The sequence below is a fragment of the Neoarius graeffei genome, chromosome 20 (genome assembly GCF_027579695.1).
Source record: "Neoarius graeffei isolate fNeoGra1 chromosome 20, fNeoGra1.pri, whole genome shotgun sequence".
Classification (NCBI taxonomy): domain Eukaryota; kingdom Metazoa; phylum Chordata; class Actinopteri; order Siluriformes; family Ariidae; genus Neoarius; species Neoarius graeffei.
The window spans coordinates 31816789-31838499 of record NC_083588.1 but is presented as its reverse complement, the minus strand read 5'-3'; the positions used below and the strand labels follow the sequence as shown (position 1 = coordinate 31838499).

General features: G+C 43.5%; 1 protein-coding gene across 8 annotated transcripts in view; it reads right to left on the bottom strand.

Annotated features, from left to right (window-relative positions):
• The window catches only part of pecam1a (platelet and endothelial cell adhesion molecule 1a), a 60178-nt gene extending 50204 nt beyond the window's left edge, over positions 1-9974 (bottom strand). For 2 of the 8 annotated variants that reach the window (XM_060901480.1, XM_060901483.1), the window contains exons 1-2: positions 7958-8613; positions 880-1170 (exon numbers count right to left, since the gene is read on the bottom strand). In XM_060901480.1, the coding sequence (XP_060757463.1) occupies positions 880-1170; positions 7958-8114 (448 nt within the window). In that variant the 5' untranslated portion in view covers positions 8115-8613. Of the gene's footprint in view, positions 1-879; positions 1171-7957; positions 8614-9330; positions 9366-9742; positions 9770-9868 lie in introns of those variants that run through there. The other 6 variants (XM_060901484.1, XM_060901485.1, XM_060901481.1 and 3 more) reach the window with 6 other exon arrangements.
• Positions 9975-21711: the final 11737 nt, after the last annotated feature.

The window sequence follows — 21711 nt, the reverse complement described above, 5'->3', positions numbered from 1 at the left end:
GATGCCAAGCATTGCTGATTTAATTTTGGCGAAGCCATTTGCCAGTCTTCCTTTCGAGGAAAAAATTAAAATTAAAGAGCAGGGTAGACCAACGCCTCAAATTGGCTTGGTGAAAAAGGTAGGGAATAATACTTGTTCCTTTCAGCTCTCCTGGTATGAGAAAGTGAATTGGCTAACAGCAAGTGACCCACATCAACAACAGTAAATGGGCTACTTTAGTAATATGTCATGGATGGACCAAAAATATAGAATCTATTTAAAATGTTTATGCTGAGTATATTATATTGGAATATATATTTTTCTGGATATGAATTAAACAGCTACAATTTGGAAAACATTTTTAAACAAAAACACAGCCGAGAACATTTCACACTACAGACCTGGATTAAAAGTGAAGGGTTATCAAAATTGTCAATAAAACATTTCTCAGTCAAAATAAGTAAAATATAGGGAAAGTGTAATTGAATGAAATGTGTGGCACCCAGCTCTATGTTTGGCTCCCCAAGGTCAGTGCTTGTGCCTATTCCAGAACACTCTGCGGTTACTGCTGAGGTTCCTGACAAAGAGCTGCTTTCAATAATGATCAATTTTTAAACAACATGCCACAATTTTAAAATATAAAATGTTAAAATATACCCCCCCCAACACCACCATCATGTATATTGGACAGTAGGCTAATGGGCCAAAAGAACCTGTTATTTCACAGTTTGTGACCCTGCCAACAATCAGCCAGATGAGAGGCAAGATTATGGGCAAAATTGATGTGTTTTTTCTTTTTTCTTTTAAAATCTGGAAATATCGTAACCGACCAGCCTCCCCTGTTTGAAAGACTACCAGCCGCCACTGTGTTCCACCTATTATTTATCCTACACACTGTACCTGTTACACTGAGTCTCTGCAGCCTACTGCTCTTTTCCTTTTTTAAGATTTGGACTTGGCATTTGTAAAGGCCTGAGTGGGAAGCCCTGGCTGGGGCTAGGTTGTACTCCACCACAGCTTCACTGGTGTTTTTGGAGTAGATCACTGACTCATCCATCAGGAACATCAGAGTGTGCATGAGTTGTGAGGAACTGTGGCTGACTTTGACTTCACAGCGGAGGGTCACATTGCTGCCTCTTTCCACCATGGTTCCTGGAAGGAGGGTCAGCTTCACCTGGTCAATGGTGAACACTGAACATGGAGGTTGAACATGAATTAAGAAAGCATCAAACATCAGGAGAAAATTTTTGTATTAGATTAGATTCACTTTATTCATCCCACATTGGGGAAATTCACATGTTACAGTAGCAAGAAAATGTCAAACAGATAACAAATAAAACTGAAATAAAAATTAGACAAACGAAGGATTAAATACAGAGGGCTATTTGCATTATCTACCGTGAAAAATTATAGAAAAATTGCCTTATTGAGAGGCTCGGAAAAATTGCACATTACAGGTAGACTCTGTATATATAGACATACATAAATAATATTTTATATATATATATATATATATATATATATATATATATATATATATATATATATATAAGTATGCATAAAAATAGCTTAGGGCCTATATTATTGCACATAATAATTGCATCAATGAGAGATGGCAGAGGTAGTAGTGGTGAAGTAGTGCAAATTAAACTACAAACAGGTTATTGGTGCTATGTTACAAGTTGTGGGTGTTATACAATCTGACAGCAGTAGGTATGAATGACCTGCGGTACCTCTAGTTCCAAGATGGCGGCGCGCACACACACAGCGGCTCCTCTCTGTCCCGACAGAACGGTGTTTTCGTGCTTTTTGTGTTTTAAAATAGTGTGTATCTGTTCGTCTTTGTCGCATCCATTAGTCTCAAGACGCACATACTCCCATGGGTTTCTGCTTGACATCCACAGAACTATATTCACGGATATAAATCCAGTGGACGCGGAAGTGCTATGCGGCTACGGTTTGCTCCGGAGGCCTGCTCAAGCACTGACCCCCACTCCTGCATCCAGCCCGCAGTGGAAGCGTCACAGGTGGAACATGCGGAAGCAGAAGAGAGGCAAACGTGGAGGTATCCGAGCTAGGCTCGCGGCTAGCCCTCACCAGCCGGCTATCCCTACCATCACTCTGGCCAACGTACACTCGCTGGACAACAAGCTGGATTATGTCCACCTGCTCCGCTCATCTTTTAAGTCTGTGAGTGAGTGTTGTGTCCTTGGCTTAACATGGCTTAACGACAGCATCCCGGACTGTGCCATTCAGCTAGCCCGGCTAACATGCTACCGGTCAGACAGAGCGCTAGTTGAGGGGGGGGAAAGACTCGCGGCAGAGGACTCTGTGTTTACATCAGTGATGCCTGGTGCTGTGATGCTCTTGTGGTCTGCAAACACTGCTCACCTCTGGTGGAGTTTATGATTATTAAGTGCCGGCCATTCTATCTGCCAAGGGAATTTACAGCCATATTGCTGGTAGCATTATACATCCCTCCTGGCTCCAATAACAACAGGAGTGAAGCACTGAATGAACTCTATCAGCATATCAGTGAGCAGCAGACAGCCCACCCAGATGCTTTCCCCATCCTGGCTGGGGATTTCAATCATGCAAACCCCAAAAGCGTGTTTCCAAAACTCTATGGACATATCAAATTTCCCACACGTGGAAACAATACTCTGGACAATGTTTACACCATGCATAAAGATGCCTACAAAGCCCTACTCCTCCCCCACCTTGGGGCCTCAGATCACTCCACTGTTATGCTAATGCCAGCATACAGGCCGCTGGTTAAAGTCACCAAACCAGCTACAAAGCAGATATGTGTGTGGCCAGAGGGGTCCTCAGAGGCACTCCAGGACTGTTTTTCCACCACTAACTGGAGCATGTTCAGACAGGCGGCCACCTACAACAACACCACAGATCTCCAGGAGTACACGGAGACCGTCACTGCCTACATGAGGAAGTGCATGGATGACATTATAGTCACCAGAACCATCTCCATTTGGGCCAATCAGAAGCCATGGCTGACAGGGGAAGTCTATAGGCTCCTGTGGGCTCGGAACGCCGCCTTCAGAGCTGGGGACGAGGTGGGCCTGAGGACAGCGAGGGCCAATCTGTCACGAGGCATCAGGGTGGCCAAGAGACAGTATTCCAGGTACATTGCTGACCATTTCAACAACAGCAGAGACACCAGGAACCTGTGGCAGGGGATTCAGACCATCATAGACTACAAGCCTGTAGCCACAGACCTGTGACAACTCCATGTCTCTGCTGAATCAGTTGAACGACTTCTTCGCTCGCTTTGAGGCAGACAACAGCACCAATTCACAGAAGACCCCACCACCTCCCGGTGACCAGGTGCTGACGCTGTCCCCAGACAGCGTGAGGAGAGCTCTCAGGACGACAAATGCACGAAAAGCCCCGGGTCCTGATAACATTCCTGGTCGTGTCCTGAGAGACTGTGCCGAGGAGCTCACAGATGTCTTTACAGACATCTTCAACATCTCGTTGAGCCAGGCTGTTGTTCCCACGTGCCTCAAAACCACCACCATCATCCCAGTCCCGAAGAAGCCATCTCCCGCCTGCTTCAATGACTACCGCCCTGTCGCACTCACTCCCATCCTCATGAAGTGCTTCGAGCGGCTAGTCATGAGGCATATCAAGTCTGCCCTCCCCCCCACCCTGGATCCTTTCCAGTTTGCATATCAGTCCAACCATTCGACCAATGACGCCATCTCCACTGCCCTCCATTCAGCACTCACCCACCTGGAGACAAAAGACTCGTATGTCAGAATACTGTTCATAGACTTTAGCTCAGCATTCAACACAATCATTCCTCAGCAGCTCATTCATAAACTGGACCAGCTGGGACTCAACACCTCCCTGTGCGACTGGCTGCTGGACTTCCTGACAGGGAGACCACAGACTGTATGGGTCAGCAGCAACTCCTCCAGCACCATCACACTGAACACGGGGGCCCCCCAAGGATGTGTGCTAAGCCCCCTCCTCTTCACTCTGCTGACTCACGACTGGACACCAACATCCAGCTCAAATCTCTTCATTAAGTTTGCGGATGACACGACTGTGGTGGGTCTCATCAACAATGGCGATGAGACAATCTACAGGAGTGAGGTGAGCCGCTTGGCCATGTGGTGCAAGGACAACAATTTCTGCCTGAACGTGGAGATAACGAAGGAGATTGTTGTGGACTTCAGGAGAGAGCACACCCAGCATGCTCCACTATCTATCGACGGTGCTGCAGTGGAGAGGGTGAGCAGCACCAAGTTTCTGGGTGTGCACATCTCTGAAGACCTGTCCTGGAGCAACAACACCGCATCACTGGCCAAAAAAGCCCAACAGCATCTGTACTTCCTCCGCAAACTGAGGAGAGCAAGAGCCCCGGCCCCCATCATGCACACTTTCTACAGAGGCACCATCGAGAACATTCTGACCAGCTGCATCACCGTGTGGTACGGCGCCTGCACCGTGTCTTGCTGCAAGTCTCTGCAGCGCATCGTGAGAGCAGCTGAGAGGATCATTGGTGTGTCTCTCTCCCTTCTCTAATGGATATTTATAACTCCCGCCTCACCCGCAAAGCCATCAGGATTGCAGGTGACCCCACCCACCCATCTCACAGCCTCTTCAGCCTGCTGCCATCAGGGAGGAGACTGCGGAGTCTCCGGGCCAAAACCAGCAGGCTCAAGAACAGTTTCTTTCACCAGGCAGTCAGGAGGCTCAACTCCCTCCCTGTTCTGCCCCTCCTCCCCCCTCTGCCCCCTGCCACAGATTCTGCTCGCACACCCCCCTTCAGCATCTGACATGTCATCCTCACAGTTTCCCCCCCAACACACACACACACACACACACACACACACACACACACACACACACACATCTCATCGTTCATTAACACACTGAACTCAGGGACCGCACATCTCACTTTACCTCGCTCATTTGCACTATTCCGCACTACCTCATCTTAACAGCTGCTAGCTTGTTTATACTGCTTTTTTCATGTTTCATGTTTACCTGCTATACCTCAAGCGCCCTTGACTGTTTGGTTATTTGAACCAATTTATGTGTGTGTGTGTGTGTGTATGAGTGTTTAGTCTATGTCTAGTTCATATCTAGAGTGTTTATACTGTTTATATTGTCTGTTTGAGTGTTTAGTCTGTGTGTAGTTCTTATCTAGTGTTTACACTGTTTATATTGTCTGAGTGTTTCGTCTATGTCTTGTTTTATCTAGTGTTTATACTGTTTATTTATACTGTTTATATTGTTTGTCTGTGCTTAGTCTATGTCTAGTTCCTATCTAGAGTGTTTATACTGTTTATATTGTTGTTTGTTCAGTTATTCTATTTTTATTTATTGCATTGCCTGTTTGCACCATGGGTCAGAGAGGACTGAAATTTCATCTGTGCTGTATGTCGAGCATGTATAGCATATTTGACAATAAAGTTGACTTGACTTGACTCTCCTTCTTACACCATGGGTGTAGCAGTCTACTACTAAAAGAGCTGCTTAAAGCCCCCACAGCCTCATGTAGGGGGTGAGAGGGGTTATCCATGATAGAGGTCCGCTTGGCTAACATCCTCCTCTCACCCACCACCTCAATGGAGTCCAGAGGACAGTCCAAGACTGAGCCAGCCCTTCTGACCAGTTTATTAAGTGTCTTCCTGTCCCTCTCTGAACTTCCACAGCCCCAGCAGACCACAGCGTAGAAAATCGCTGATGCTACCACAGAGTCATAAAAATTCCTAAGCAGTATCCTGCACACACCAAAAGACCTCAGTCTTCTCAAGAGGTGGAGACGACTTTGGCCCTTCTTGTACAGGACATCTGTGTTGTTAGTCCAGTCCAGTTTGTTGTTGAGGTGAACACCCAGGTATTTGTACTCCATGATCTCAGTGTCCAAACCCTGGATGTTCACTGGTGCAATTTGAGGGACCGTCCTTCTGAAATCGATCACCACCCCCTTTGTCTTGCTGGCGTTGATGCGCAGGTGGTTCAGTTCGCACCAGGCGACAAAGTTGGTGATGACCTCTCTGTACTCCAGATTGTCCCCCTCTGACACATGTCCAACGATGGCTGTATGATCTGAGAACTTCTGGAGGTGGCAGCTGTCCGTGTTGCAGCTGAAGTCAGATGTGTAAAGTGTAAAGAGGAAAGGAGAGAGCACTGTACCCTGTGGAGCCCCTGTGCTGCAGACTACCACATCAGACACAGTCGTGGAGCCTCACATACTGCGGTCTGTTAATGAGGTAGTCGATGATCCATGCAGCCAGGTGGCAGTTGACACCAGCTCCCTCCAGCTTCCCCCTAAGCAGTGATGGCTGGATTGTGTTGAAAGCACTGGAGAAGTCAAAGAACATGATTCTCACAGTGCTCCCAGTGCCCTCCAGGTGCAAAAGTGACCAGTGCAGCAGGTAAATGACAGCGTCATCCACACCAATCCCCGGTCAATATGCAAACTGCAGGGGGTCCATCTCGCTGTTCACCATGTGTTGGAGGTGGGAGAGAACAATCCTCTCCATGATCTTCATTAGGCGAGACTTTAAAGCTACTGGCCAAAAGTGGTTGAGCTCCCTGGGGTGCGCAGTCTTGGGAATTGGAACCACACATGATGTTTTCCACAGAAGTGGAACTTTCTCCAGAATGAGGCTCAGGTTAAAAATGTACAGAAGAATCCCACAGAGCTGATTTGCACAGTCTTTAAGCAGTCTGGAGTTGATACCATCAGGGCCAGCAGCTTTCCTTGTCTTGATCCTCCTCAGCTCCTTCAACACCTGATCAGCTGTTATGGAGAGGCAAGGGGTGTAGCCGAGGTGTGAGTCCTGTAGAGTGAGGTCGGGGGTGGAGTGTGTGGATTGGTCTGGCAGGGATTGGAGGGGGGTGATGTGGTGTGAGGAGGGAGCTGTTGGTGTCAGAGGTATTATGAGGGGAGAGGGGTGGTGGTGGAGTGATATCACAGACCGGTCAGGACTATGGTGAGTGGGGGAGGGTGGGGTGGCACAGTCAAATCTGTTGAAAAAGAGATTCAACTCATTTGCCCAGTCTTGGCCCCCAGATACAGGGCCCCTCCCACTGTCCTTTGTGTAGCCAGAGATGGTTTTCAGGCCTCTCCATACTTCTCCGGTGTTGCTCCCCTTGAGGTGCTCCTCCAGCTTCCTCCTGTAGCTGTCCTTGCCTCTCCTTATCCCCCTCTTCAGCTCCCTCTGCACTCTCCTCATCTCCTCCTTGTTGCCAGATTTAAAAGCCCTCTTCTTCTTGTTTAATAGGGCTTTTAGTTCAGAGGTCACCCAGGGTTTATTGTTGGGAAAACACCGTACCTTCCTGACTGGCACAGTGTTTTCAACACAGAAATTAATGTAATCCGTGATGCAGGTTGTCAGGCTATCAATGTCATCCCTGTGAGGTTCACACAACACATCCCAGTCCATGGTGTCAAAGCAGTCCCTCAGTGCCATACTGGTCTCCTCAGACCAGCTCCTTACATACCTCTTGGTGGGTTGTTGTTTATTCACCATAGGTATGTATGTAGGGGACAAGTGAACCAGATTGTGGTCAGAACGGCCCAGCGGGGGGAGGGGTGATGAACTATATGCGTCCTTGATGTTCACATACATTAAATCCAAAGATCTCTTGTCTCTGGTGTGGCATTTCACATACTGAGTGAAGGTTGGGAGAGTGGAGGACAGAGAAGCATGATTGAAGTCACCGGAGATTAGTAGCAGGGACTGGGGGTGCGATGTCTGAAGCTTTGACACTGTAGTGTGTAAGAGCTCACAGGCTGCAGCAGCATCGGCCGCTGGGGGGATGTACACAGTTATTGCGATAACGTGTGAGAATTCCCTCGGGAGGTAATATGGCCGAATGCTAACTGCTAGCAGTTCAATGTTTTTACTGCAATACTGCTTCTTTACCCTGATGTGCCCCGGGTTACACCATCTGTCATTCACAAACATCGCTATACCCCCTCCTTTCCTCTTACCGCTCTCCTTGGCTTTCCTGTCCACTCTCATGAGTTGAAATCCATCCAGAGTGACGTGTGAGTCTGGTGAGAGTTCATTCAGCCAAGTCTCTGTGAAGCACATAAGGCTACAATCCAGGGCCGTGCAAAGACCTTTGGAGGGGCAGGGGCTCAACATTCAAAAAAGGACACTTGGAACAAAATTTTCACACAAGTTAACTTTATTCAAAACTAAATTTCAATTGCAACTGAACATTCTGTGTGTGTGTGTGTGTGTGTGTGTGTGTGTGTGTGTGTGTAAGCTACTATAACATAATAGTCTTGATAGAATATGTTGTGGACGTCGTCATTCAGCCTTAAGTTTTTGAAGCTGCTAGAATATGTTATTAACGCTGTCGTTCAAACTAAAGTTTCCAAATCTGCCACGTTAATGAAATGGATGGAGCAAACGGTTTAAATATAGCCTAGGCGGCTTCATTAAATGATAAACAACCCTACGCATTTACTGTTGTGTTCTAAGCTGCACAATATTGCATGTTCAGATAAGAAATGAAAGGAGACTTTCAGTGTGACCTTACCATGCCGTTCCTCACACTGTCTCCCACTGTCAACCGCCTGCATGCGCTTTCTGCACGGAGGTTCACTGAATGCATGACGTCACGGATTGATGCCCGCATTTACATAGAAAAACGTTATTTTATAAATCTATAATTTCATATATTAAAACCTTTTACAAATATAAAAAAAACAAAACAAAACAACAAAACAGTCCCTATGAAAAGGGCACTTTGGACAGCAAACAGAAAAGGGGCAGGGGCTAGGGCACCTGTAGCACCGGTTCATTGCACGTGGGTGCTACACTCGGAGCCTCGGAGCTACTGCACGCTCGGAGCTACTGCAACTAGCTGCCACTCTTGCGGCACCATCTTGAATTTTTCCACTTGGCTTGTCAATTTTCACATGGAAAATATTTTCTTAGCCTTATATAACTGTGAAACAGCCAGTACTATATGCTGTATATTTAGGGCTCGAGCACCATTCGGTGCGAAGACCCTATTGTTTTTCAAAGGAAAAGGGTCGTGTATGTGTGTGTGTGTGTGTGTGTGGGGGGGGGGGGGGTAGATGTATATGAAAAGAACATAGAAACTTGGGATCAAATTCTTATTTTCACTAAAAAAAACCTTTGATCTCAAGTTTCTATGTTCTTTTCATATACATCTAAACCCCCCCCCCCCCCCCCCCCCCACACACACACACACACACACACACACTATAATAACAGTGAAAGACATGTTGACAATGTAGGGAGTCCACAGGAAGGCCACTCCAAGACTGAAGGAATTATAGGTTTTAAGTAGAGAAAGTAGGAAGGATGGAAGCAAGCAAATGTATACCTTTCAACTAATGGAAACTTGGGACTTCAGTAATACTAAACAGAGCAAATGTAAAATATTAATTTCATGCTAAAGAAGCAGGTCTACAGATCCCAAACCACAAAGATAAGCCAGCCTCATGCTTTTGTTTTAACACAGATACGTGCAGTCATCTTCAATATGTTCTACTTGTTTTATCATTAAGTAAAATTGGACAACATTGGAGCATTTAAATAAAAACTGTAGCTGGAAAAAGCACTGTTTAGGTAAGTGTAGTGAAGACTAAATCACAGAAGCCAGAAATCTACACTTCCTAAGCACACATTTAATTCATCTCACATAAATAAAAACAAATGCATCAAGACTGTCTTTGTGCAAGAAGAACTGCTATGATTTTTGAAGCAAACAATAGGAAAGTACAAATTAAACTTACCATTCCGTTCCTTGCCATCACACCCTGCTGATGAAAAAGAGATAAAGAACAGATATGGAACTAGTTAAAAGAAAGACTGGATAGCAATAAAACTAAGCTGGAACTTGGTGAATTTAAAACACTTACACAGTGTTAAAAAGCAGATGAGGGCCAGAGTGGGCCAGAATGGCCAGCGCTCCATCATCTCAGGTGTGTTGTGTGAATATGTAGACACACAAGAGAATGTAAGAAGGAGGGTTTTAGGGAGCTGGAGTAGTTCTGTAACCTTTCTTTTTTTTTATCTTAATCAGGAAGCCAGCGCTGCTTCCTCAGGATGTGCACATTTTGATTGTTTCGTTTGCTTGCACCCTTAAGTGGACCACTGTTCTGACAATGTTTGCTTATGTCCTGCTGACTCCTACAGTGCACTTCTGTGCTAAAGATATTTAGTCTAGTGGCCCAAAATACATTAAGTAATTTAGCTTGTGGAAGGTACTCTTGATAATGTTATTATGGTGAGATACAGTTACAACCCCGATTCCAAAAATGTTGGGACAAAGTACAATTTGTAAATAAAAACGTAATGCAATGATGTGGAAGTTTCAAAATTCCATATTTTATTCAGAATAGAACATAGATGACATATCAAATGTTTAAACTGACAAAATGTATCATTTAAAGAGAAAAATTAAGTGATTTTAAATTTCATGACAACAACACATCTCAAAAAAGTTGGGACAAGGCCATGTTTACCACTGTGAGACATCCCCTTTTCTCTTTACAACAGTCTGTAAACGTCTGGGGACTGAGGAGACAAGTTGCTCAAGTTTAGGGATAGGAATGTTAACCCATTCTTGTCTAATGTAGGATTCTAGCTGCTCAACTGTCTTAGGTCTTTTTTGTCATATCTTCCGTTTTATGATGCGCCAAATGTTTTCTATGGGTGAAAGATCTGGACTGCAGGCTGGCCAGTTCAGTACCTGGACCCTTCTTCTACGCAGCCATGATGCTGTAATTGATGCAGTATGTGGTTTGGCATTGTCATGTTGGAAAATGCAAGGTCTTCCCTGAAAGAGACGTCGTCTGGATGGGAGCATATGTTGCTCTAGAACCTGGATATACTTTTCAGCATTGATGGTGTCTTTCCAGATGTGTAAGCTGCCCATGCCACACGCACTAATGCAACCCCATATCATCAGAGATGCAGGCTTCTGAACTGAGCGCTGATAACAACTCGGGTCGTTCTTCTCCTTTTTAGTCCGAATGACACGGCGTCCCTGATTTCCATAAAGAACTTCAAATTTTGATTCGTCTGACCACAGAACAGTTTTCCACTTTGCCACAGTCCATTTTAAATGAGCCTTGGCCCAGAGAAGACATCTGCACTTCTGGATCATGTTTAGATACGGCTTCTTCTTTGAACTATAGAGTTTTAGCTGGCAACGGCGGATGGCACGGTGAATTGTGTTCACAGATAATGTTCTCTGGAAATATTCCTGAGCCCATTTTGTGATTTCCAATACAGAAGCATGCCTGTATGTGATGCAGTGCCGTCTAAGGGCCCGAAGATCACGGGCACCCAGTATGGTTTTCCGGCCTTGACCCTTACACACAGAGATTCTTCCAGATTCTCTGAATCTTTTGATGATATTATGCACTGTAGATGATGATATGTTCAAACTCTTTGCAATTTTACACTGTCGAACTCCTTTCTGATATTGCTCCACTATTTGTCGGCGCAGAATTAGGGGGATTGGTGATCCTCTTCCCATCTTTACTTCTGAGAGCTGCTGCCACTCCAAGATGCTCTTTTTATACCCAGTCATGTTAATGACCTATTGCCAATTGACCTAATGAGTTGCAATTTGGTCCTACAGCTGTTCCTTTTTTGCACCTTTAACTTTTCCAGCCTCTTATTGCCCCTGTCCCAAATTTTTTGAGATGTGTTGCTGTCATGAAATTTCAAATGAGCCAATATTTGGCATGAAATTTCAAAATGTCTCACTTTCGACATTTGATATGTTGTCTATGTTCTATTGTGAATACAATATCAGTTTTTGAGATTTGTAAATTATTGCTTTCCATTTTTATTTACAATTTGTACTTTGTCCCAACTTTTTTGGAATCGAGGTTGTAGATCCATATATATTTGGACACTGACACAAATTTTGTGTTTTTTTTACCTGTTTACTGAAATATATTCAAGTTATAGTTATATAATGGACATGGACATAAAGTCCAGACTTTCAGCTTTCATTTGAGGGTATCCACATTAAAATTGGATGAAGGGTTTAGGAGTTTCAGCTCCTTAACATGTGCCACCCTGTTTTTAAAGGGACCAAAAGTAATTGGACAATTGACTCAAAGGCTATTTCATGGGCAGGTGTGGGCAATTCCTTCATTATGTCATTCTCAATTAAGCAGATAAAAGGCCTGGAATTGATTTGAGGTGTGATGCTTGCATTTGGAAGATTTTGTTGTGAAGAAAACATGTGGTCAAAGGAGCTCTCCATGCAGGTGAAACAAGCCATCCTTAAGCTGCGAAAATGGAAAAAACCCATCCGAGAAATTGCTACAATATTAGGAGTGGCAAAATCTACAGTTTGGTACATCCTGAGAAAGAAAGAAAGCACTGGTGAACTCATCAATGCAAAAAGACCTGGACACCCACAGAAGGCAACAGTGGTGGATGATCGCAGAATAATTTCCATGGTGAAGAGAAACCCCTTCACAACAGCCAACCAAGTGAACAACACTCTCCAGGAGGTAGGTGTATCAATATCCAAATCTACCATAAAGAGAAGACTGCATGAAAGTAAATACAGAGGGTTCACTGCACAGCAAGCCACTCATAAGCCTCAAGAATAAAAAGGCTAGATTGGACTTTGCTAAAAAACATCTAAAAAAGCCAGCACAGTTCTGGAAGAACATTCTTTGGACAGATGAAACCAAGATCAACCTCAACCAGAATGATGGCAAGAAAAAAGTATGGCGAAGGCGTGGTCCAGCTCATGATCCAAAGCATACCACATCATCTGTAAAACACGGCGGAGACAGTGTGATGGCTTGGGCATGCATGGCTGCCAGTGGCACTGGGTCACTAGTGTTTATTGATGATGTGACACAGGACAGAAGCAACTGGATGCATTCTGAGGTATTCAGAGACATACTGTGTACTCAAATCCAGCCAAATGCAGCCAAACTGATTGGTCGGCGTTTCATAATACAGACGGACAATGACCCAAAACATAAAGCCAAAGCAACCCAGGAGTTTATTAAAGCAAAGAAGTGGAATATTCTTGAATGGCCAAGTCAGTCGCCTGATCTCAACCCAATTGAGCATGCATTTCACTTGTTAAAGACTAAACTTCAGACAGAAAGGCCCACAAACAAACAACAACTGAAAACCGGTGCAGTAAAGGCCTGGCAGAGCATTAAAAAGGAGGAAACACAGCGTCTGGTGATGTCCATGAGTTCAAGACTTCAGGCAGTCATTGCCAACAAAGGGTTTTCAACCAAGTATTAGATATGAACATTTTATTTACAATTATTTAATTTGTCCAATTACTGTACTTTTGAGCCCCTGAAATGAAGGGATTGTGTTTAAAAAAATGCTTCAGTTCCTCACATTTTTATGCAATCATTTTGTTCAACCCACTGAATTAAAGCTGAAAGTCTTTACTTCAACTGCATCTGAATTGTTCAAAATTCATTGTGGTAATGTACAGAACCAAAATTAGAAAAATGTTGTCTCTGTCCAAATATTTATGGACCTAACTGTATATACATATGCATAAATGGGTATCAGAACCATGGGCATCGCCACCATTGAATGTGAAGGGGACGTGTCCCCCTCACATTTCATAATTCTTCGTTTGGACCCCCCCCCATTTAACATAAAATATTAGTTCACCCAGCGCCGTTTCTATACATAGTTTTCACATGACGTCACAGAGTCGGGGATTCCCTAGTGGCGGCCATCTTGTGGGTCAAGCTTACCGTACGGGTCACTGAGCACACATTGTAACGCGCGAGTACAAAGTCTTCAAAAGAACCCAAGCAGGCTATTTAAAGCTAGCAATGGTGCACACCTGTTGTATTCACGGCTGTCGTAATAGGTCAGATGATGACGTCAAGCGGAGCTTTTATGGAATTCCCACTGTACGGGAGCACGAAGGCAAGCAAACAAAGAAACTCGGCATACAAAGGAGAAATCTATGGCTTGCGAGAATCAACCGCATGTGCGCAGCTTTCCGATTTAAACTGTTTTTTTTTCTCATCCTTATACTTCCTATGTTTCATGGACTGTAACGGATTTGCTTATTTAGTAATTTTAATACAGAATTTACTTTGAAATTATAATCAGACACTCCAACGCCCCCCCCTAAAAAAAAAATCGGATCTGCGCGATTCAGCCGTGAAAAAGGCGGCATCCGCCAAAAGGCGCGCTGTAGAATATATAAAGTTGTATATATCAGACAGCCTTTAAAGTTTGATGAAGTCAGTTTCAGGCTTTGGAGCAGGCTTTGGCAGTTTCAGGCTTTGGCAGCCCTGCATAGTCACTTGAAAATGCATCTTTGTCCACTTCGTAGGGGTCAATTCCCCCAATCAAGGCCAGTTTGGCTGCATACCGTTGTCGTGAGATGTCGTCTAATGTATCTATATACTTCTGTTTGCTTGATTTTGCCAACATTGATCTTTATTTTAGAAAACTAACTATATAACTTCATAAATTCGTCTGAGATAACGTAGCCGGTAATGGCGATGGTCCGTTTTGTTTGCCCCACAAGATGGCGGCTGGAGGGCGTTCCCCGGAATGCCGTGACGTCAGTGAAAACTATGTATTGCTTCGTGAAAGAATCCATTCCACTTGATCGATTAGAGAATACACATACCACTGAAAATCCACTCCGGGTTTTCCGGGCGTTCCCTACAACAACTCACTGCACACAAGTGAAGTGAATCTCAGTGCAAGCAGAGAAATGTTAGTGCAGCTGATCGAAAGTGGAGGAGGTGACGTCAGCCCCATTGCCACCTCACAATGTCTAGCTTTTGCTAAAACCTTATTCTTTTGTTATATGCCCTCAAAATTAACCCTACGCCACGTTAAATTAATGTTCAACTAAACAATGAAATAAGCTTAGCCTAATGGGGTATTCTTGGTTGATGATGAATTGTTTGCAGTATTTGCTCCCACCCCAGACACAATGGACATAAGGAACTTCTTTACAAAGAAGTGGAAAGTCAGTCAAAATTTCCCCACAGGACAGGGTTTTTTGTCCCAATGGAAATGTTAGTGCAGTTAGCTGGCTAGTCAATGTTAGGAGATGTATCAGCTAGCTTAATGTTAGCTATCATTTAATTCAAACCCAGTAGGCCAACCTTATTATAATGCCAAGAATAAGGTCAAGTCTGCTCTGATGATATTTATTGATTCCCTGTTGTGATTTGAAGAACTTGTTTTGTCTGGTCTTTGCCAGTTTTCTGGAAAGTAACATGGGAAATCAGTGTATGGGGAAGGAATAGTAGAAAGGAAAGCAGTGGAGAGAGATGGATGTTATTCCAAGTGGATTGTGAAGGAAAGGGGGATAAAAGTTATGAAGTGGTAGAAATTGTGGTGGCACCAATGTAAGAAGGAGTTATATCTATAAATCTATTTGTTATACTAATCTGTAAATGTTACTGTAGTACCCACCATTGCATGTAGGTTGACAAAACTGCACTTGTTCATTGTGTGAAGTTCTCTTTTATGTGTCATTGCTTGACACAGTGTGATTTTGTGTTATGAAGACTGCATGACGACATGTCATTTTTGTTATGAGTATCACTAAATCGGAAAAAAGTAAAATGCACCCACTAAAGTCACTGTTGGTGGTGAGCAAAATTGCACCTGTTCATTGTGTGAAGTTATTTTTTTTTTGTGTCACTGTTGCTTGACGCAGTGTGATTTTGTGTTATGAAGTTTGCATGATGCCATGTCATGCCTGTTCATTGTGTGAAATTATGAATATTCTTATTTTTAAACATACAGTTGAGTGTCACTATTGCTTGGCACAGTGGCATGTTGTGTTACATCTAAAACTACTGTAAATAAAAAAGGAAACACAAAATAAAAAGTAAAATGCACCCATAAAGTCATTCTCTAGCTGCTTTATCCTGTTCTACAGGGTCGCAGGCAAATCATTGTTGATGATAAACTGTTTCACATTCATCTCATTATCTTAGGCAGAGCAGTGGGTTTAAAAACAGGCTGATGAATATATGGACTAGTTGAATGAGGACTTATTGTTGAGTCTTGAAAATTGTCATTGAATTAAGTGACTTTTGTAAGTAAAATTAGGTGTTTAACAACCTGTTAAAAATACACCAGAATGCAGGAAATCGTATCTAATTAATTAAAAATTTTCTGGGGGAGGACCCCCAGAACCCCCACCAGTGTGTTCCCCCCCAGGTTAAAAATGCTTCTGATGCCCCTGATCAGAACAATAAGAGGAAAAGAGTGATGAGTGTCTTTTAATTAATAAAAATAAAGAAATACCATTGAATTAGAAGGTGTGTCCAAAGTTTTGACTGATACTAAATAACAGTTATTGTATGAAATCGAGTTGTACATGAGTCAGCTATAAGCCATGTATGATGAGCAAACTGGCAAAATGACAAAACAAAACAAACTGGCAAAATGACAGTAGCAATTTGTGAAAAAGATACATTCTTACCATCAAATACTTTTATTCCATATTTTGTTGCTTTTTTGTATTTTATTTCTCAAGAATTATTATTGTCATGGTCCTACCTGTGGGCTTCTCTCTTCAGGTAACATCTCCACTCAGCATTACCGGCCACGCCCGCTCTCACTTCCTCTTATTAACTTTCAGTGATTGTCATTGGCTGTTGCCGATCACCTGCTTCCCCCTGTGTGTATTTAAGCTGCAGTTCTCCCAACCCTTAGTGTCAGATCGTCTGCAACTTCCAGTGTGATAACCTGCTCTGTGTTCCTACTACTCTGACTCCTGACTATTTTCTGTTCTGTCTGACTCGGTCTGCTCTCCAGCCCCGGTAACCTGATCTGCCTTCTGTCCTGTCGACTCTGCCTCTTGCCTGCCTCTCCTGTACCTTCACTTGATCTCCAGCCTGCCCAGCCCTGCTGCTTGCCTGCCTCTCCATCAGCCCGGTGTGAGCAGCCCTACCTGGAGCCCTACTCTCCAGCCCTGGTAACCTGACCCTGCATTTCTGTCCCCTATCTTGCTATCTGATCTGTGACTCTGTGTTCCAGCCTGCTCCCTAACTCCAGCCTGCTGAGGGACTACTGCTGGGAGACTGCCTGTAACCTAAGTGCTATCAGCCTACAGCCACCCCTCTCTGACAACGCCTGATCCCGTCTGATCTCAGAAGCTAAGCAGGGTTGGGCCTGGTCAGTACTTGAATGGGAGACCTCAGACGTCACCACCAGCCATCCCTGCCTCTTAGTCCTCCTGCTACTGAACTTCACACATTCTCCCAACTCCCTTTTGCCCTGTTACTAATAAACTGTGGTTTGAGCGCATTTGATCTCCTCTCCTCTCTGGTCCCTGACAATTATAGCATTTTTCACAAATTGCTACTGTCATTTTGCCGGTTTGTTTACATTCTAAGCGGAAATGATTTTGTTGGACATTTTGTATAAAGATTTTATTTATCGAATTTGCAAAATACAAAATTAAAAATGCTCTGTCTCAAAATCCAGTGAATGTGGATAGAATAAAACAGTAAGTTCACTCAATCTCATCATATATCTATATATCACAACTACCAACTTTGAGAAATGAGGGAAAGCTTGTGCTTCCTCCAAGAACTCAGAGACATGTAAATCCAGCAACTACATCTTTCCAAACTGCTGTTATTGCAATATCACAGGACAGTTAAACACACTCTGAGAGACTTCCCTCTTCTGCATACTTGATCTCAAAGATGTCCATGATTAGCTAGCTTATACTGGTATGTTTGACTGAACTTGAAACACTTTGGACAAGCAAAGTCCAAAACATTTGTCCATGACACCCAATTTCAATCCTAATTTAAAAGTCAATTTGTTTGCACTGAACACAAAGAGTAAAACAGATCTCACAACCTTGGATAAATATCAGTGTTTCTAATACATAGCAATCCTTTGTTTGGGGACATGGGACATCAATATTTTAGCAATAGCTGGAATGTCTTTATTGATACTGACTCATTTCAAATGCTTGAAACAGAAAAATGTAGCTGAACAACTAAAAACAAAACAGCAAAACAAACAAAACAGCAAAACAAACAAGCCTCAGGCTTGTATGAGCCAACAACAGACACATTTTTTTCACTAGGCAAAAGCTGCTGCAAAGTTCTAGTATGAACACTAGGTGCTGCTCGAGGTTCATGTTGAGTATCGACATCCGATGAGTTATCTAACTCCTACATGTAACCTTGCAACAGACCAACACTGATCTGAAGTGCAAATTTGTTCATTTTTTTTCTTGTTTAGATTAAGTCTTTTGTACTGTTCATATTGACTTTGGGCAGCTGAGAGAGAAAATATTTGAAATGGTCTACGCTGAATGCATTGATTTATTGAACAGTAAAGACCTCTTCTCATGCCTGGGGATGCTCCTGCCAGCATGTGTCTATAATCAAGTATGATTGTGTATAAGACATGTGTAATGTGATGTTTCACCTTTTTGATATGTTTTATTCACTGATTGAAATGGCCAAAACGTGCACCATATTAATATAAAGAGATGGTGTTAAAGCAAATGCACCAAAAGTAAACTAACCTTTTTTCATGTTCAATAAAAATTGGCCAAGTTTATGTTGAATAACAGAAAAATGTATGGTTCCATATTCAGTTAAAAAAAATTGAAGAGTATTTTCTGAACAGGGATACAAAAGTTAAGGTAACAAAAAGATACACAGAACCAATAACAATAAGGAACCAAATAAGCTCTTACGCTGTACTTCATCCTGTATTCCATGCCTTCCATCTATATGAGCTCACAAAGCTACACTATATAGCCAAAAGTATGTGAACACCTGACCAATAACGCACATGCGCTTGTTGAACATCCAATTCCAGATTTAGTCCCCTTTACTGTTATAATAATATTCACTCTTCTGGGAAAGCTCTCTACTAGACTTAGGAGCATGGCTGTGAGGATTAGCCCATTCAGCTACAAGAGCATTATGGCCCTTTTCCACTACCCTTTTTCAGCTCACTTCAGCTCGCTTCAGCTCACTTCAGCCCGACACGGCTCGCGTTTCGACTATCTCAGAGCAGCACGACTCAGCTCGCTTCAGCCCTGTTTAGCACCCAAAACTCACACGGTTTTGGAGTAGGGCTGAAGCGAGCCAAACCGAGACGAGCGGGGCTAGGGGCGTGAGGAGACACTCCCCTGTGCACTGATTGGTGAGGAGGAGTGTCCTCACACGCCCACACACGCCCCACGAGCACGCTGGGATCTGTAAACACCATAAACCCGGAAGAAGAATAATTATGAATTATGAGAATTTCTGAAGCTTTATGCGCCTCGCCTCATCTATACGCTCTTGCCAGTGTCTGTTGGCGTTGTCGGTGACAACAAGCCACAGCACCAAGACCAGCAACACTAACGACTCCATGTCCTCCATGTTTATTGTTTACTATCCGGGTCATGAGACTACCGCTTAAAAGGCCACTGATGTCACTGTTTGCGCCGCCTAATGACATCACGTGACGTCCACCCACTTTCGCTAACTCCACCCAATGTGCCCACCCACTTCCAGCCAGCACGGTTCAGCGCGGTTGTAGTCGAAATGCAGCTCCAACAGCCCCACTCAGCTTGACTCAGCTCGACTCAGCACGGCACGGCTCAGTCCAACTCAGCCGCGTTTGTAGTGGAAAAGCGGCATTAGTGAAGTCAGGCAGTGATATCAACTGAGGAGGCCTGTCAGTTTTGTGTACAAAGCATGTACAAAGCATGTTTTGTGTACAAAGCATGGTCCATAACAGTTTGCCAAGGTTCTTGTGGAGGAAGTACAGTGTCCTGCACAAAGCTCTGACGTCAATTTCATTGAACAGCTTTGGGATAGTACAACCCCAATTCCAAAAACGCTGGGACATTGTGTAAACTGTAAATGAAAACAGAATGTAATAATTTGCAAATCATGGAAACCCTATATTTCATTGAAAATAGTACAAAGGCAACATATCAAATGTTGAAACTGAGAAATTTTATTGTTTTGTGAAAAATATATGCTCATTTTGAATTTGATGTCAGCAACACATTTCAGAAAAGCTGGGACAGGGGCATGTTTACTACTGTGTTGTATCACCTTTACTTTTAACAACACTCTGTAAACATTTGGGGACTGAGGAGAGCAACTGCTGTAGTTTTGAAAGAGAAAATGTCATTCCATTCTTGCCTGATATACAATTTCAATTGCTCAACAGTTCAGGGTCTCCTTTATTGTATTTTGCGCTTCATAATGCACCTAGTGTTTCAAATGGGAGACAGGTCTGGACTGCAGGCAGGCCAGTTTAGCACCTGGACTCTTATTACGGAGACATGCAGTTTTAATATGTGCAGAAAGTGGTTTGGCATTGTCTTGCTGAAAGAAGGAAGGCCTTCCCTGAAAAAGATTTTGTCTGGATGGCAGCATATTGCTCTGAAACATGTTTATATCATTCAGCATTAATGATGCCTTCCCAGATGTACAAGTTACCCATATCATGTGCACTAATGCCCCTTCATACCATCACAGATGCTGACTTTTGAACTGTGCACTGCTAACAAGCTGGATGGCCCCCCTTCCTCTTTAGCCTGAAGGAAGTGGTGTACATGATTTCTAAAAAGAATTTCTACTTTTGATTTGTCATAGCCTAGTAAACTAGACCCACCCGCCTAGCGGCCAAAAATATTTTTTGCCTAGCGAATGGGTCTAGCCTCGCACCATATAAACAAAAACACCCTGGGCATCAAATCGTGCCCACCAATCACAACGCAAGGTTTTTGTTTGGATTCTTTGGGCGGGCTTTTGCAGGAGTGACGACAAAGCTGCGCAACGCTGGAGAAAGCGCAACAGGGAAGATGGCTATGGGCTAGTGAACAGCGCGCGTTTGACTCCGCTTTGGAATCAGTTTTAGAAGAATTAGACTTGGAGTTTTTGTTGAAATATGAGCAGGAAGAGGTTCTCCGCTCATTCCTTTTCAAGAAGGACGTTTTCGCTGTTTTGCCGACCGGCTATGGCAAAAGTCTGATCTACCAGCTGGCTCCGCTCGTAGCCAAAAGGATGGGCTAGTTTGTGCAGTACGAAGAATTAATAAACAGCTTTGAAACATTACTTTTTGATTGTTTCTTATTTTCCCGTTATTTTAAATTTAAGGGAAATTATTTCACCAAACACCACTAAATAAAAACTCTCAAAAACTGTTTAAGCAAACCCTTGAAAATCACTTGGAAAAAAATGTGTATGTGGTACAGACTCCAAACTTGTGGTCATTATCTCCAAACTTCTTAATATCTAGAACCTGTTTATTAATTAATACGCATTTTGAAAAATAATTTATTTCAAGGCCTCCCCCACTGCTTTCTGTCGCTCTGACTACGTCACAGTCACTGTTGTGCTGATTGGTCAGAGCGTTGGCCTATATGCACAGAGACAGTTTGAAAGACAGCGGTTTGTTCCTCCTACCCGCTTCGTAAATGTCTACGGATCGAGGCCAGACTAAATATTCACATTTAGTCTGGCTTGCCAGGCTAGATTTGTCAGCTCTTGGGACAATTTTCCACTTTGCCTCAGTCCATCGTAAAAGAGCTCGGGCCCAGAGAAGGTGGCGGTGTTTTTGGATATTGTTTATATCTGGTTTTAACTTGCATTTGTGGATGCAGTAATGAACTGTTTTCACAGATGATGGTTTTCTGAAGTGTTCCTGAGCCCATACAGTGATTTCCACTACAGACACGTGTCTGCTTTTAATGCAGTGTCACCTGAGGGCCTGAAGA